General features: G+C 35.7%; 1 protein-coding gene across 1 annotated transcript in view; it reads left to right on the forward strand.

Annotated features, from left to right (window-relative positions):
• Window positions 1–14,366, forward strand: part of LOC142356413 (uncharacterized) — a gene marked incomplete at its 5' end in the record, with an annotated part of 36,367 nt that extends 22,001 nt beyond the window's left edge. Inside the window, 2 exons of the mRNA XM_075408328.1 lie at window positions 10,998–11,104; window positions 14,026–14,366. Coding sequence (XP_075264443.1) covers window positions 10,998–11,104; window positions 14,026–14,270 — 352 coding nt within the window. The remainder of the gene's footprint in view (window positions 1–10,997; window positions 11,105–14,025) is intronic.
• Between the last annotated feature and the right edge of the window lie 3,287 nt (window positions 14,367–17,653).

The raw sequence follows: 17,653 nt of genomic DNA on the forward strand, positions 1-17,653 counted from the left end.
CAGGTTTTTTTCGCATCTGATCCATGAGAAAATTCTGTTTCAATGAAACTTTTGTGTGCGTAATGACCATTGGCGGAAGAAATTTTGATACCGTTTGCTGACACTGTGCAATCGGCGAAAAGGGAATGTAAGACATTATTGACTAGATGTGGCGTGTCACTGTTGTTGGCATCTCCCGTGGTGAAGCGTAAATCGTTTCCATTATTTCGAACAACTCGAAATTTGATTTCCAGATAAATTTTCTGTAGGTCGATGAAGTTATTTCTGTCACCGACTATTTCAAACTCTAACGAAGATCCAGTGGGCGAGTACAAAGGTCCTGTTTTTTGCTCGAACGATTGTTCAAATGTTATAAGAAGGGGAGGTTTCTCAAACAAGTCCAATGAGCTATGTGTTACCTCTGTGGAAATAACAATGTTATTACGCATTTTTTTTACTTTTGAGAAGAAATCTGATCGACTCCTTTGTGGCTTTGTTTTTCGCGAAATGATCTTTTTTTATGGAGACTGCTTTTTGTATGCTTTCTTCTTCGACCTCCTTCGATAGATTGCTTTTCGTCCTCGTTGAAGTGCTCCTCCGATTTGTTTTCTAGCTGTTTTTGCAACTGTACTTTTCAGAGCTTGCTTCGCTGATTTCTTTTTTGTTGCAAATTCTAATAACTCTGGTGCACCTTGCACTAGCAATTCTCTTCCAATTGTTTTTGCTGCTGACCAAATAAGTCGTCGGGCTAGGGGTAATGCAACACGACCAATGCCAGCAGCTAATGCGCCGAATCCACTTCTTCTTTGTCTATAATGTCCTGAGAAATGGGGCATTGAATTGGATGCTGGATTATTATAATAGGCTTCCATCAGTTAGCTTGTTCTCTGGAATTTGAGACTTATAACAACTTTACCAATTCCAGTGAAAGGGATCAATTTCCCAGTTTCACTTCTCAGCTGAACTTTGATGCTCTGAATATTGTTTGAAAGTAAACGTTTGTAGTCCAAGTTTGTATAGGTTTTATGGTGAATAGGTGCTACTGTGTTGAGGCTACCGTTTCTCAGACGTCTCTCCGATTCAATGATTTTGAGAATGGGTGCACGTGAGTCACCCACATGTTGATACTCAATAATATCAAGGTACACAAAAATAAGCTGTGACCCACATTTTATATCAACAGGGAAAATACCAAAATGTCTGTTAAGAGCGTTCGGGGTCCCATTTTCAAAGTTTGTCTTGTCACCATTGTGAACAAAACCATTGTGTGAAGGGTCTGGGGTCCCCTTGAAACCAAGAATGCTGGGAATTTCATCGTCTTGAAACGACAATCCTTCGTTTTCCCCAAATGTTAACACAAGCTTTTGCGTTATCATGTCAAACTTTCGATCGAACTGTTTTAGTTTCGCAATGAGAACAATCTCCGAGACTAGATCTTCCCAGCTGTTGTAAATACCAGTCCGAACTTTTCTGAGTTGTCCTGATCGATTACTCGACTCATTTGGATTGGACATTGAATTCTTGTAAACAACTATTTCTCCAGAGTTTACGTTGTTGATGTTTGATGGAAAAGATAGAGGTGTCAATGCTACTTGTCATTCTCCCTGTAAGTGTATCGGTTGTGATAATTGGTTCCGAAATGATGCCATAGTATTTCCATTAAAAACGTCCATTGATGCATTTGATAACAAGTCAATTGTAAACTCATTGTTGTCAGAAATCATTGCTCCTCTCCAGTGTTTAACGCATCAACTTGTACTAATTCTGGTTCGTAAAACTTCCCTAGGATTTTAACATTATTTGCGTCAATCAGGTTGTAGGTAGGTGGACTTGTTGTATCCAATCTTAGTACTGTGAAAACTTCGTCTGTATAATTCTGAGTGTAACCTTTTCTGAAGTTATCGTCTGGTTTCGCTATTCGTACCAGGTCCCCCTCTTCGAATCGTGGTTTATATTTATTGTTGTCCAAAGCAATCGAAATTAAAAATGGTTCATGTTTTTTGAATACTTTATTTGGGGCTAACTTTGTAACGCGGTTAACACGACTGTTAATGATATTTACGAAATTGGGAAGCTCCTTTATATAGTTCCAAGTCCATTTTTCTTCCAAGTATCTGTATATAATCTTCTTAAGTGATGGAATATTTCTTTCCGCAAACGCAGATTTGGTTTCATTTTCGGTTGTATACAAATGAATCTTTTTGTTTTCACAGAATGTTTTGAACTCGCCCTTGAATTCGGTGCCTTTGTCTGTCCACACTTTCTCTGATTGTTTCGTCTTTATCATTTGTTTGAAGGCTTCAACACAATCCTTCGAATACATCGTTCTGAGAGGTTGAACACGTAAATAGCGTGATAAAACGTCAACTGCAATCAATAGATATTTGACCCCATTGTTGTGCTTGGCTATTTTGTCCATATAGGCTACATCCATTGACCAGATTTCGTTTATTCTGTAAGCAACTGCCTTCAATCGTGGAAAACATTTCCGGAATTGACGATATTTAGTGTATGAGTTCTTCGATTGAAGGAATTTTTCAATTTTTTTGTGGGAAAAACCGCTTTCCTCTTTTATGTTAGCAACACTTCCAAATGCTGCTTTTCCTTTCGTGTAAACTTTATTTAGTTTTTTGATTTCCGCTGAATGGAGTTTTCCAGCCTATTGGCGTTTTAATTTCTTCTTCTGCGTCTGCGAAGCCTTCCTCATCAAAGCTAGCAGTCTCTGTTTTTTCTGCTCTCTCGATAGCAGGTTTCTGTTCACTGGCTGCTCCATCTGGAAACTGACGTAGTTTTTGCTCTTTCGGAATTTTTATGAACTTCTTTGCGTAAGTATTACAAGTGAGATGTGGTGCAGGTTCAAATAATTCAATACTTGATAATCGTCAGGCAAAAGTTTTGATGATGTTTGTTGTAATGCGTAGAGGAAAGTTGATGCTGGAATGTCGGTGTTCCTTCCATTAATCAGGATTTTACCTTCAAGGTCCAGTGAAATGTTGCGTGATCCATTGATTTTCTTCAAAATTATTTTTGCTTTCCCAAATTTGTCTTTATCGAGAAAATCTATATCATCGATCACACTCTGACTGATTTCATCAAATTCTTTTCGTTTAGTGTCGTCTGGGATACTTTGTTGCTTTTCTTCTTCATCGGAAACCATGACGTCATCTGTTTGTTGCTCTGTGTTCTGCTGTATGACCGCTTCTGGTGGCTCTTGTTTTGAAGTTCACTGTAGAAGCGATAGTTGTTTCGACTTGTTTTTTGTTAGTGGATTGTTTAATATTTGCGAAACTTGGGGTTGTTCAGTTGTAAACATGTTGCGAGGAATGAGCACAAATTCCTCAGTTGGCATTTTTCTCTAGATACTCTAGACAAGGTCTGGCAATTAGTTGAATCAGAGAATGCCCTCTCGTTGTCTGGAATAATTTACTTCTTTCCAGCGCACTGAAATATTTTTCAGAAAGTTGTCGTAGTTGAGGTTCGAATTGTTGTAGTTCTTTCTTGTTAATTGGGACAACACCAGAGAGCACGTTCATTACACAATCGCTTAGGAACCAAATGAATTCAATATCTTGGGCTAGAAAAACTCTCTTGCTTTTCGATTTGGGGTTGCTGTTAACGCACCAGCGCTTCAGCATAAGCAAATGTCTCTTTTTCATTCGTAATTGGTGTAATAACAGCTTCCTCCGAAGGAATATAGAATACTGATGGTTCGGGACCAATGGGTTGTGAAGAAAATCGTAAGCCTTGACTTGTTTTAGGATTCAGGTCAATGATTAAATGTCCATAGGGTTGAGCTGTTGCTAATTTGTATGCGTCCTTGTGTAATTGGAGACAGTTTAACTGTTTTCCGAGGTATTCTATTTGCTGAATGTCTCGCAATGATTTGAATAAAACTATATGAGTTGTGTTTAGATCAATTGTCCGCGACCATTTACTCTGTTGGAATAAGTTGTGTTTGATGTAGATCACATGAAGTTTTCTGTATCTTTCTGACGTTGCTATTTTCACAAACTCTTTGTCGTTAAAGATTTCCTCGCATGAGTCATCATAAACGAGCAGACAGTCCGAAAGCTTTTTCGTTATATCCAATCCGGAAAACTTGATGAACTCAATGTGCGGTATTTTTTGTTGTATAGCTGTAAATGTGTCCTGGAACTCTTTGTAGAAGTAATAAATTTTGAGAAATGCTGGGTAGAAAGACCTACCTTGCAGCATGTTGAATATGAGGTAAGTTTTTCCAGAACCACTTGGGCCTACAACCGCCATTAAGATCCTATCGTTTGTGAGAATGACTTTATTCATAATTTAGGATTTGGTAAAATATAACCAACCAGACTCGAAAGCAGTGCAATCCAAATTGATTTCTCTTCGCAACTCTCCGATATCAAATATAGCATGGCAAAAGAGAGACTAATCATGAGCACTATAATACTCACTTGAACGAAAAATATAATCTCTGATCGAGGGACTACGGCATTGGAACAGCAACGCCATGGAGGTCTCTCTCGGTTTCCATCATCAAAAACCAAGTTTGTAATACCCCCATCAATTTCGTCTCTCGTAACTCGGGTACTCATTGAAACAGTTTTATCGATTTTACTTACCGTCTGTTTACTGGAACTGTAATTTGAAAAATGATCTTGCTAGACAATTTTTCCAAATTCATGTTCTGATTTTGTCTTCATATATTGTTCCATCGCGCCCAAGGGCTTTTCTGAAGAATTTTAGTGGTCAATAGTAAATATTCAGAAGGGGTCGTTTTTTTACAGTGCGTGACCCGCCCTAGTGGTACTACTAGTCATTTACTTATACTACTCTTAATAACAAAGTCAAATTGCACCAGATAAAGTCAACCGAAATTCTGACTAGAATCAGATATATCACTCCATGAGAGGGTAATTGGCATTAGAAAATATACTGTTAACGTCTATGGAAAACAAACTGCTTCTGTCTTTTTTCAAGAATAGATAACAAGTGGAGAAAACGGAACAAAAGTGAAACACTTGAATAAAGATTAACATTTTGGAAAACACTTCAACTCGAAGTCAAAGTACCTCAAAACTATCGAATCCAAAGCTTTGGATAGGTTCTATTTCTCTGCCATAGGAAACCCTTGATATACGTCAATATCCAGAATATATCATTAGACTACCAAGAAAGCAACACATACAATCATAAATTTAAAATTTAGGACAAATTGACACATAAAAGTCATTTAAATGCTGTCGAAGCCGTTGAAAGTTTGAGGAATGCGTTAAAACTTGCATATATATTCAAAATTTGTCACCTTCTACAGTGAAATTACAAACAGTGTTTATTGGGAATATGCTACAAGTAGAGTGAAAACATTTTTATAATGGTTCAAAAATCTGAAAACAATTAATTTCAAATGTCAGAAAAAACCTATAATTTCAACAAAAAGAAATTAGGTAGAATTTATTGTAAACTACAGTAAACCATTACTAAATATCACTAACGGTGACTAATCTTGAGATAATAACTCAAAATGCAGTATTTTTTCAGTATAACTCAAAATTCAGTATTGAGTATTTTTTCTACAAAAACAAGTTTTAGCAGCCAGTAGGAAACGAATTGGAATCACCAACAACGGTCATTTGGTTACACTTAAAAAAAGAAAAGCCTTTTTTAGAAAGATTAGGCAAAATTAAAGCAAAAATAATTACAGCCAATGACCATTGCAATCAATTCAATGAAACCACATGGAATCACAGCCATGAAACCATCGGCTGCGACATAAAACGATCAGGGTTGAATGTTTGCCTCGTCAAAAAGGGTGTGGGAGTTTTCATCAATGAAATCAAGAATCTTGGTTGAAATCAAGAATATCGTTCACTCTTACCTGCAGAGTTCGTTTTTTCCCCTAAGACCCTTCATTAAACATATAATGTAAGAAAAATACAAAAAACTCAAAATTTTCTGTAGCAATGACGGCACCGTAACTCCAGTGGTCTTATGGCCGCTGAAATTGTCACTGTTGTTTACTACTAAAGGCTGCGGATATTTTAACAGCTCTGAAAGCTAATGAAATATTTCCTGCTCAATAAGGCATCAATACAAAATGAATCTGATTTTCTAAAAATGGCATGACAATCGTGTTGTTTAGACAGAGATTGTCATGGCAATGTACATTGTTGTTGCTGTCTTTCAACTTAAAAATGAGTTGGTTGGAGGGAAACACAGTTAATAACAGTTTTGTCATCATAAAACGCCAATAGAAAAAAAACAACTGTAGCAAAAAGGTACCATGTCCTTGACGTATCAAAAACTCTTCTAATCTGACTAAAACTGGAAAAATACTGAAACAGAAAGTTTTCTTTTAAGCTCGTGGTCTTATTATTTTTCTCGATTTTTTTAGAAGGCGTACATTGAATGAAGTTGTCTAATGTAGCTGTGAAAAAAACTAATTTGATTGAAAAATTGCATTAAATTTTGAATTTATTCCCAAGCATCATAGTCGCATAGCAACTGATTAAAAATAAATAAATTTTACGCAACAGAAAAGATGAATTCTTGTCTTACTCGCTTTGAAAAAAAACCAAAAGCGATAAATTGAATCGAGTGACAACATATGCACATAAAAAAAATCAACCGGCTTTAAATATCAAACTTGCAACTACGAAACATTGCCTTCGTCAAATTGAGAAAATGTATCTAACGGTAATAATAAACAGTCAAAATATTGTAGCATGTTATTATATCTCAACAAACAAGGAGGCTGAGTATGTGCATTTGCATATAAAATCCTACCCATTCAATTTAATTTTAAGCATATTTTTATGCCAAATGATACACAGAAATTTTTCTAAGAAGCAAGTGTTGTTCAAAATTAATGTATCAATTTAATGTTTAGGTTTGAAATATTACAAAGACAAACATATAACTGAATTCTCATCATGTTACAAAGACGAACAAATAATTGAAATGTTACAAAGACGAATAAATAAATGAACATAGAACTAACGTCTCATCTGATAGCTGATGATGCCTGCCATTATTAAAGCCACAAAAAAGTCAAACAACAAGTCATAAAAACATTAATTACGGTCAATTACAATATCTATTTTCAGAAAAAAGTCTGAAACAATGTCAAGATAGATCCAGGTCAGGTGGAACATATATTCACAAATCGACTTTTGCTTCATTTCAAGGAGATGGATTTTCGTAATGAGACTTTTTATCAAGTCAACACAAACTAGAGTAAAAATCGACAAAATCTAGCAGCTTTTGGTTTTTAACTAGAAATGATAGAAACATTCTTAAGTAACTCCAATGTAGCAATTGGGACCGGTAAATCATTAGACATTAAATCAAATAATGCCAATTTGAAGAGTTATTGAGTCCTGTCACTGATGAGGCTCGGAGACAAAATAAAGGAAAATTCGACAGAACAGATGATAATTACAATCAAAATTAATATTTGTTTTTACAAATACTTAATAACAAAGTTAAAATGCACCAGATAAAGTCAGCTGATATTCTGACTAGAATCAGATATATCACTCCATGAGAGGGTAATTGGCATTAGAAAATATACTGTTAACGTCTATGGAAAACAAACTGCTTCTGTCTTTTTTCAAGAATAGATAACAAGTGGAGAAAACGGAACAAAAGTGAAACACTTGAATAAAGATTAACATTTTGGAAAACACTTCAACTCGAAGTCAAAGTACCTCAAAACTATCGAATCCAAAGCTTTGTATAGGTTCTATTTCTCTGCCATAGGAAACCCTTGATATACGTCAATATCCAGAATATATCATTAGACTACCAAGAAAGCAACACATACAATCATAAATTTAAAATTTAGGACAAATTGACACATAAAAGTCATTTATATGCTGTCGAAGCCGTTGAAAGTTTGAGGAATGCGTTAAAACTTGCATATAGATTCAAAATTTGTCACCTTCTACAATGAAATTACAAACAGTGTTTATTGGGAATATGCTACAAGTAGAGTGAAAACATTTTTATAATGGTTCAAAAATCTGAAAACAATTAATTTCAAATGTCAGAAAAAACCTATAATTTCAACAAAAAGAAATTAGGTAGAATTTATTGTAAACTACAGTAAACCATTACTAAATATCACTAACGGTGACTAATCTTGAGATAATAACTCAAAATTCAACAAGTATTTTTTCTACGAAAACAAGTTTTCGCAGCCATTAGGTAACCAATTGGAATGACCAACAACGGTCATTGGGTAACACTTAAAAAAGGAAAAGCATTTTTTTAGAGAGATTAGGCGAAATTAAAGCAAAAATAATCACAGTCAATGACCATTGCAAACAATTCAATGAAACCACATGGAATCACAGCCATGAAACCATCGGCTGCTACATAAAACGATCAGGGTTGAATGTTTGCCTCTTCGAAAAGGGTGTGGGAGTTTTCATCAATGAAATCAAGAATCTTGGTTGAAATCAAGAATATCGTTCACTCTTACCTGCAGAGTTCGTTTTTGTCTCCACTAGGACTCTTCATTAAACATAATATAATGTAAGAAAAATATACGAAAAATCGAAATTTTCTCTCTCTAGAAAGAGAAATCAAACTTTGGTTACGGAGACCAAGCAACGAAATGGCGCAATTAGGAAATAAGTGGCAAAGTTCAAAAGGCAACTGAAATTTTTTCTAGCAACTATGTTTAAAGAGATAAGAGACATTATGTATCAACATAAAGAATTACAAATGTTCATTTATATCTGTTAGAGAAGTCAACTTTTGAGAATCACTCTTGAAATTGCAGAACGGGCAGCAAATGAAGGCAAACCACATGAATTTAGTTTCAGTTTATTTCGCTGAAAAAATAACAATTTCGGCCACATTAAATGAGCCTTGTCTCGAGAAATTTTTAGTTGAGAAAAACTAAATTTTAGCTGGAAACCATTGTGATCTCTAAAATCATACAATAATTTTTTTTTAAAATGCTAAAATAGTTTTTGAAAAAGACATCACCGTAGTAGAATCCTAACGATTTCTCATTGTTAGGAGCACCGACGATTGCAAATCTAGCCTTGATTTTGTTGCCCGTTCACTAACAACGAGTAATTTTTCCCAATATAACCGAAGTATAAGATTTGACAACAATTCTTTCATCAAACCAAAACTATTTGATGCATTTTGGATAAAGATTGTTTGAGTTAGCGAAAATCCGTCTAAATCTTTTTTTCAGTACATTGTTAATGAATTGGAATTAAAACTAGCCCTCTCGTGATTTTATGCAAAAATTGTTTCCGCTGTTTTCGATCTCTAATACCGAAAATATGAAAACATGGGCTTAGAATCATTTTTGTGTCATTTTTGGAGATGAATTTTTGGAGATGAATTTTTGGAGAAAAATGTCCGGAAAACGTGAACAAAAACAAGGATTAACCGTAAAATTTTAAGCCTCGATAACTATCCTCAAAACAAGAATTTCAAAAGAATCTTTTTAATTCTATATTCTATGCTGTACGAGATTTATAATGGTTGCACTCATAACTCTCTTCGAGAAATATATTTAACGGCCGAAATTCACTGAACAAAATAGTCCAATTGAGCATGCAGTTCCTCCCCCAATAACGTGATTCGGAACAAATATTGATTTACATCAAAACTGATGAACCAAGAAAAAACAACTGTAAACTGGAATGGAGCATTAATTTTACAAATTGCAGCATCAGTTTAATTTCTTTATTCGTGAAGGAGAGATCCATGCAAGCCCTCAATTTGCCATGTTGGATTACCCTATAAATCTTACCATAACTCAGCGCTCAAAAAAAATAATTTATTTACCAATTTATTATTTTTCGTGTTTTGGATCATTTAGTGGTTATCCTCAAATGAGGTCTTTTGGGCCACACTCTGGTCGCACGATTTCTTGTGTCGCACTACGGTATGATCAGAGGGCCGTGGGTCTCACGATGGTATGATCAGAGCGGTCATTTTGTATTTTTTGTTGCTCACCCAGGTTTAGGTGGGCGACCATAGACCGCTCTGATCATACCATCGTGAGACCCACGGCCCTCTGATCAGACCGTAGTGCGACACAAGAAATCGTGCGACCAGAGTGTGGCCCAAAAGACCTCTGATCAGACCATCGTGCGACCCAAAGCCCTCTGATCAGACCGTTGTGCGACGATCAGACCGTAGTGCGACCCAAGACTTGGTGCGACCCTAGTGCGACCCAAAAAATTTGTGCGACTTTAGTGCGACCAACGCCCCTTCTGATCAAAGCATTCCTTAATACATGTCACAATCCTTTGTTATTTGCTTAAATTATTCAATTCAAACCTATATACTAATCAACCTAAAATTTAATAATTTAGTATATCTTGTTAAGGTTAGGACAAAACTAATTGATAAAAATATAAACAGAAAGTCATTTTGAAGTTCCCGCAACTTTTTTTGAGTTATCAAAAACAGTGATAAAAACTGCAGTCAAATAAATATAGTCAGTTAATGCTCTGTGATCAGACTTTGGGGCAAGTTGTGTCCAGACTTTTGGTCTCTTATCAGACCGTAGTGCGACCATTGTCCTGACTTTCGTGTGACCTATGATCAGACTATAGTGCGACTTTGACCTCTGATCAGTCCGTAGTGCGACCATTGTCCAGACTTTCGTCCGACCTATGATCAGACAATAGTGCGACTTTGACCTCTGATCAGTCCTTAGTGCGACCATTGTCCAGACTTTCGTCCGACCTATGATCAGACTATAGTGCGAATTTGGCCTATAATCAGAACGTAGCGCGGCCGACCATTGTCCAGACAATTTCCCCGACTTTGCCCTCTGATCAGACCGTAGTGCGACCATTGTCCAGACCATCATGCGACTCAAGCGTTTCCCAGACCATGTATTTTGGGTCGCACCACGCCACCAGTGTGCGACCCAAATGGTCTGATAAGAGCAGTCTAGGGTCGCGCACCTAAACCTGGGCAGTATATTGGTACTTGCACCAATGTGCAAGTACCAATATGTGCAAGTACCTGGTAGCGCCACTCTCTGTTTTTAGCCCGGAGGTGTTACAAGAGACATTCCTTTTTGAGCACAGAATGACTTTTTTCACGGACCTAGACGATGATCACTATGGAAGTCGTGACATTTGCATGCAGAACACAGGTACATTTCAAAACTATGTTAAATCTATGTTACAGTGCCTCCTCTATAGAATCACTGCAAATAAAATTCCACCGAAAATTCAAGCTAAGGCTAATCTACAGCATTTTTCAACAGTTTTTGCGCCTTATTAGGTAGTTGGTGTAGTTAGATATGGAGGAAACAATATAGGGTTTGGTTTTACTTAGTGTTTTGACTGATACTTGTGATATCAAAGGAAAAATCAGAATTTTCTCACTGACAGTGAAACGTTTTTTTATCGTGTTCTTAAAAAGACAAATAAGGCAGACAGAATTAAAAGAAGAAAACGACTGGAAGAGTAATCCAATTGTAATATCAACACTAGAAATGCTAACTACTACAGCAATGACAATCATAGGTCTAATTACCATAGAAAAGAGCTCGAAAATTATTCCAACAAATTAGAATATTAGAAACTAGGTCCTCAAAAAATAGAACTACTCATTAAAAAAATGCTGTTTGATTTTTAAAACTAAAAACAAGAAACTCATTAGTAAGTTATCAGATGAACTCAAAGCAACAAATTGTTACAACAAACAACCACCCACAAACAAAAAACGTCTGTTAAGATTGTTACATAAAACGCTTCACAATGCAATGCGCTGTAGTAAAATAATGGGCAAAAATGGTCTGCAAGTTCGGGGGAGGCCTCTATTCTCAAATGGTTTTTTTATTCAGTTAACTTTCGCCAAACGATATATTCATCAAAGAGAGCTTTGTGTGGTATCATATGAAAGCCCTTCAAGTGTAGAGTTCGGATTTTAAAAGATTTTTCTCAATTTGGTTAAGGAAATATATAAGTTCAAAGTTTTGTAAAAATCTGATTCTAGACGTGATTTTGTTCTCTTATAGCATTATTTTTGTTCAGTTTTTTTGTCGACTTTGTATCCTTCTGGATCAAATTGTTCCTCAAAACTTTAGATTTTTTTGTTTTAATAAGACACAATTTACGCGTTTCGACTCATTTTTGGTTGTTTTCAAGCTCCTTTTATGCTGCTAGTCACAATGTTGGCGTGCCAGAACGTTATCTCGGATGAGTTGTAGATAAGGCAATTGACAGAATGTGAACAGTTTTCCATGATGTTACTTTTTCAGTAACAAATTGAGGTCATGGGAAGTTGATTAACAATGTAAAAAATTTGTCCGATTTTCTGTATCAACAACAGTTCGATTTGCAAACCAATCGTAGGGATTATGGTTCACTTTCCTCAAGTTGTTTACAACTCTTAATGCCGTTTTGATCATATTGAGTTAGCTTCAGTTTCACGTCATGAATGATAATCACATACTAAAAATAGCTCCTAAGAAAAAAAATGTTGGCAAAAGTGAACAAAAAAGATGGCTTGGATAGAATGTAGATTTAGATTTCGCTTTTCATGCTATTATACATTTACTGCCAAATTTGGCCTTGAAATAGTTTGGTATTAGTAAAACGCAGCCGCCACCATACCTGTTTGCCTAGCTAAAATGGAGTGAAAGCAAACTAAAAACTATTATTAAAATTGATTGAAGGCATAAATATCTAATTGTAAAATAAAATATACAATATCTATGCTTTTTATGAAGATAATTTTTTCTAGACATTGTAGACCAAATTTGATCGATGTTGCAGGCTCCAATTATGTACCAAATTTTCAACTTAAGTAGAGGATAGTAAAACATTAGCAAGCAAGCCCTAAAAAGTATGAAATTGTAATTTATTATTCTCATTGACAAGCTAGAGCAAACAAAAACTCCTGCTGTTCTGGACTACGCTCTAACAATGATTTTCTAGACAAACTAGAATAGACAAACGCATCCCATTTCAAGTTTGGTTGGATTTGAGCATTTAGAAGAAGCAATTATAGAAGGCTACTGGAAATCGACTATTTTTTGTGGGTAGATTTGCTAGGACGCCTCTCTAAATTTACAAGATTACGCCGTCTCTCTCATCTCATGCTCGACTCCGACCTTATATTTTTGACACATGCGCCCACCTCAACCACACATTAAAAAAGTTGCGGTAAATTTACCTGAAAAAATACCTGAAATTACCTGAAACGATCAGGTAGTTTTGCCTTACCTGAACTTATCTTAACTTACCTAAAATTTACCTGAAAATTACTTGAAAAATTAGGGGGGGGCTTCACCTGAATTTTTACATGAACATATTTTAAATTTACCTGAAAAACACACCTGAACAATTAAGGTAAACTTACCGTAACTACTTTTTAAAGGATGGGAAGCCGAACAAAAGTGACCATTTACAAATTTCTCCTTGAAAAAGTATAGATAAAAAAGTATTGAAGGCGTGTTCATTTTTGTTGAACAAGTCTATCATTTTCTCAGTATTTTTACTGCGGAACGTTACACAAAAAAAACAAAGTAATTTAAGGTAATTTCACCTTAACAAAGTTAAGCTAAATTTTTACCTTAACTCAAGCTAAGGTGACGTTAAGATATACTTTACCTTAACTTTACTTTAACACAAGTTTACCTTAACCCCGTTAAGGTAAAATTACCTTAACTTTATTTAGTGTGCATCTTTAGCAGTCAAGGAGCATACTCCGGTCATTATTAGCAACCCGACCATTAAAGTTTTGACATGAACTCGTCTTTTCATAGCAGATATCCATCGAACATGGCCATTTCATAAGTTGACCTATCAGCTAAGGATCAGTTTTGTGGAAAAGGATTAGAGATACAGATCTCTATCATTAATTAAAAACAACAAAACCGAATCCGAAATTTGGTACCATGAAAACAAACCAATATGATAATTTTAAAAACTTTCGTTTATAATACTTGTATTTACATATATAACAAATAGCTTCAATATAAATTGAAATGTATTTGGGCGTAATGCGCTTTTTTGGGCGTAATGCGTGATACACAACAATCTTTTTGTAAATTTTACTGCTTAGTTCTCAACAGTTGTACAAGTGGGGGTGACAGTGGGTCTCCCCTCTACCTGATGAGTGATGATTGGCTGAGTAAAGTACAGTGTGTGTACGGAGTCACAACTCACAGACATCCTTATCAACGGAGACGGAAGAGAGACTACACATACATTAGCAACATGTATTTTGCCAGTGTGCCACTCTTCCATAAATGGATTGAAAAAACTATCGAGAAAAGTTACGAAAACGATCATAATAGACCCCTATAAGTTGTTGTAGTATAATTTAGATAATGAAAACAATGTGCACTTGTTTCCCCAGTTATTTATCATGGACGCCTATCCTAATTAAAAGTTGTATTCTGACCGCAGCCAACAACTCACAGAATAAAATGAGCCTGCAAATTAACTCTAAAATCCTTTTGGAACAGTAAGAGGGGCAAGATAACATGAGAATGGCCGAAAACGAAACAGCTCCATAGAAACAGCTATTACCGAACAACTCGCAATACAAATAATGTTCGTTCGATAACTCACCATCCTTTGTAAATTAAAAACCAAAGAAGTCTACATACAAAAACCTGATGAAAGAGGCAGAAATTGTAATAAATGTGAAAGAACTGCACGAAAAAATTTCTTCGCTTCAAAACGTTTCAACTAATTTCGAAACACTAAAAAAACACCAGGTCAACGCCCAAAACTTTTAGTAAGTCCCATAATGTTGCAACTTCTGGTCATGCAATTGAACAACGAAATGCTGATCTCTGAATGTTTTAAAACTGAACTTTGACCTTTGAAACGTTCGATAGCGTTGCAAAATTATGGGACCGGCTAAGTGTAAGTTGTACTGCCCGGGTCGAGATGTCAGCGCCGTTTCAGCGCGTTATTTTGTAAGAAGTGCGGTGAATGTGCTAAAATTATGTAAAAAATGAGCTGAATGCGCTGAAATGCGCTGAAATGAGCTGAAACGCGCTGATTTCTCAAAATTTTCAGCGCAAAAATCTTACATAACTTTGCGCTGAAATGCGCTGAAACTTTGTAAGAAAAGTAGTCAAATTTCTGTGCATTTCTTAAAATTATTTAGTGGATTTAAACCTTTTTCGAAAATATGTAAGAAATGCGCTGAGTTTTCAGCGCATTTCTTACATAATTTCAGCGCATTTCTTCTTAAACTGTCTATTAATATTAAATTAAATTAATTAGGAAGAGTTTCAGGAATCTTTGGCGCAGTGGATTGGGTGAAGGCTGCGGCACCGGAGAGCAGGGCTCGATTCTCTTTGATGGCTATTTTTTAAAAACTCAGCGGTTTTCAGCGCGTTTCTTGCAGAGTTTCAGCGCAATTTTATGTAAGGTGTTTGCGCTGAACTTTTTGAAAAATCAGCGCACTTCAGCGCATTTCTTACATAAATTTTCTCGACCCGGATGTGAATGCAGTGTAAGATTGTAAAAATTTGTTTGCGCCACTGAGTGCAGTGTAGCAGTGACAATCAACATTTCATGTATAGAATCACAGTGAATCTGCTAGCGTTGAGTTTCTCTAAGATCAGCAATTTTCGGCGGCGTATTTTTTAATCGTCGTTTTCAGATATTTGGTTCCTGTGATACATAAAGCAGTAAAAACACAAATTTCATCTCTAAAGGGGCTACCATTTCAGTAAACCTTCTCATACATTTCATTGAATAATTCAACCAAACCAAAGTAAAGTACACGACGGTTTGAAGAAAATGGTACTGCTTACCAACGGGTCTTTGGTTTTAGTTGATTTTGGAGTTACTCTTCAAAAAAACAAAGAGACTGCATTGAATAAAAAATTGCCCCAATCTTACAGAAAATTAACCCTTTTCAGTTTCTTCGTCGCTAAAAATGCGAGGGCTTCTCACCAAAGTTTTCCATTACTCTTAACACCTCTCTGCCCATAAAAAATTCTCTCTCCAAGGAGCTAAGCTGCACCGCAGGCTACACAAGAAATAGTTTTAGTATAGCAACAGAAAGATCAAGTAATGATAGCGTATGTTTTCTTTGCGTTTCTCAGCCTGTTTCAAGACATACAACAAATCAAAAAAAAATTTTGACACAATCAAATATAATATCCTTAAAAAGTTTGCAAAAAAGACTCATATAAATAAGTGTTCGTCCGGGGCTGCCCATCATACAAAGTTTTTTGTAGTTATACAAGGTCATATAATTCCTAGTAATCAAACTAGGTCACATATGACTTGTATGGACTCTTGGTAGTCGTACAAGTTCATATATGACACATGACACAAAAAACATTGGCTGGTGCCACAAATTTTAGCAATATGTAGTCAGCAGACATTAAACTTTTGGGTCACATTTGCAATCCTCATTTGATTATTTGTGTGCGCTAAAAGAATAAGTTTCCATGTTGAATTATTCACAAAAACAAATTTGAGGTTATTTGCAATTTTTCAATATTTCAAATGAATGCGCCTTTATAAGTATAAACTGGATTCAGACTATATAAAATCTATAGTAATCTTCTTGTATTTACTCTTTCAATTAGTGCCCAAATTTGCAAATGATATTGCACATTAGTGTCTTTTGGCGTACCACAAAGTGATGCCGGGGAATCACATAGGTGATGCCTTACCGATTAAAATTTTAAAAACACAAACTGGTGAAAACGTATAAGAAAAGTAAATGTATGATTCTTGGTAATCATACTAGGTTCATATAAGATTTCTAGGTAATCATCCAATTATCATGTATGAATTCTTAGCAGTCATACAAGGGTCGGATCGGACTAGGAAATACATTATGAATTGTATGACATCATATATGGTCCTTGTATGACTACTAAGAAGTGGCGACCCGCGGTTTTATTCGTTTATTCAAGCAACATGCAGCTGAATTGAATCTGTTCCATGGATAGATGAGCGCACAACGGTCGAGCTTAATTCACTTGTAACGAGCACGGTAGCTGAGTTCTCATCACCGTATCGGAAACTACTTGAGCCAATTTATTGCATTTTAATCAGAGGACTGCTTTCCAATTTTTTTTTAATCTGCAAGCGGCAATCTTTGTCTCAAGCACGTTTTAGTTGTCTCTGAAAAAAACCTATAAAAAATACTCAGGAGCGCCATGACAAGTTGGTGGGCTGTCTTTTAAACTTTCTTTCTTCAGAACTTGTGAGACCAAAATCACGCTTCCTCGTCTCCGTTGGAAAATGGCCCAAAGGGTAGAAATTACCGGGTTTATGTAAAAGAGTTTTGATTCGTGGGCTCAGTAGGAAAATAGATATCATCAATTTGTATTTTTTGCAGAGGTTTCTACAGGTAATAAATTTGCATTACGCCGAAAACAAACGGTCTCTGAAACCTTCATCTATTCTAATCATCTTCTTCTTAATTCCTGCTCGTAAACTTGGCATAAATGCTTCATATGACAGATGACCTGCACTTTTGTGCGTTTTGGAAGTAATTGCGGAATTTCTTAGGCGACATTTATTAGGCGAATTTATTGAGGCGACATTTCTTAGGATAGATTAATGCAAAATCAACTTGTGAACAAAATCTAGTTCAAATGTTAAGTACAACAGAGTTCAAACTTTAAGGCAGACAGCTAATAAACTTTGAAACAGTACAGTTGACCATTCTTCTTTTGAAACATTGGTCAATTTTGCACATATGC

Source organism: Convolutriloba macropyga, unplaced genomic scaffold (genome assembly GCF_964194025.1).
Source record: "Convolutriloba macropyga unplaced genomic scaffold, txConMacr16.3 SCAFFOLD_637, whole genome shotgun sequence".
Taxonomy (NCBI): Eukaryota; Metazoa; Xenacoelomorpha; order Acoela; family Convolutidae; genus Convolutriloba; species Convolutriloba macropyga.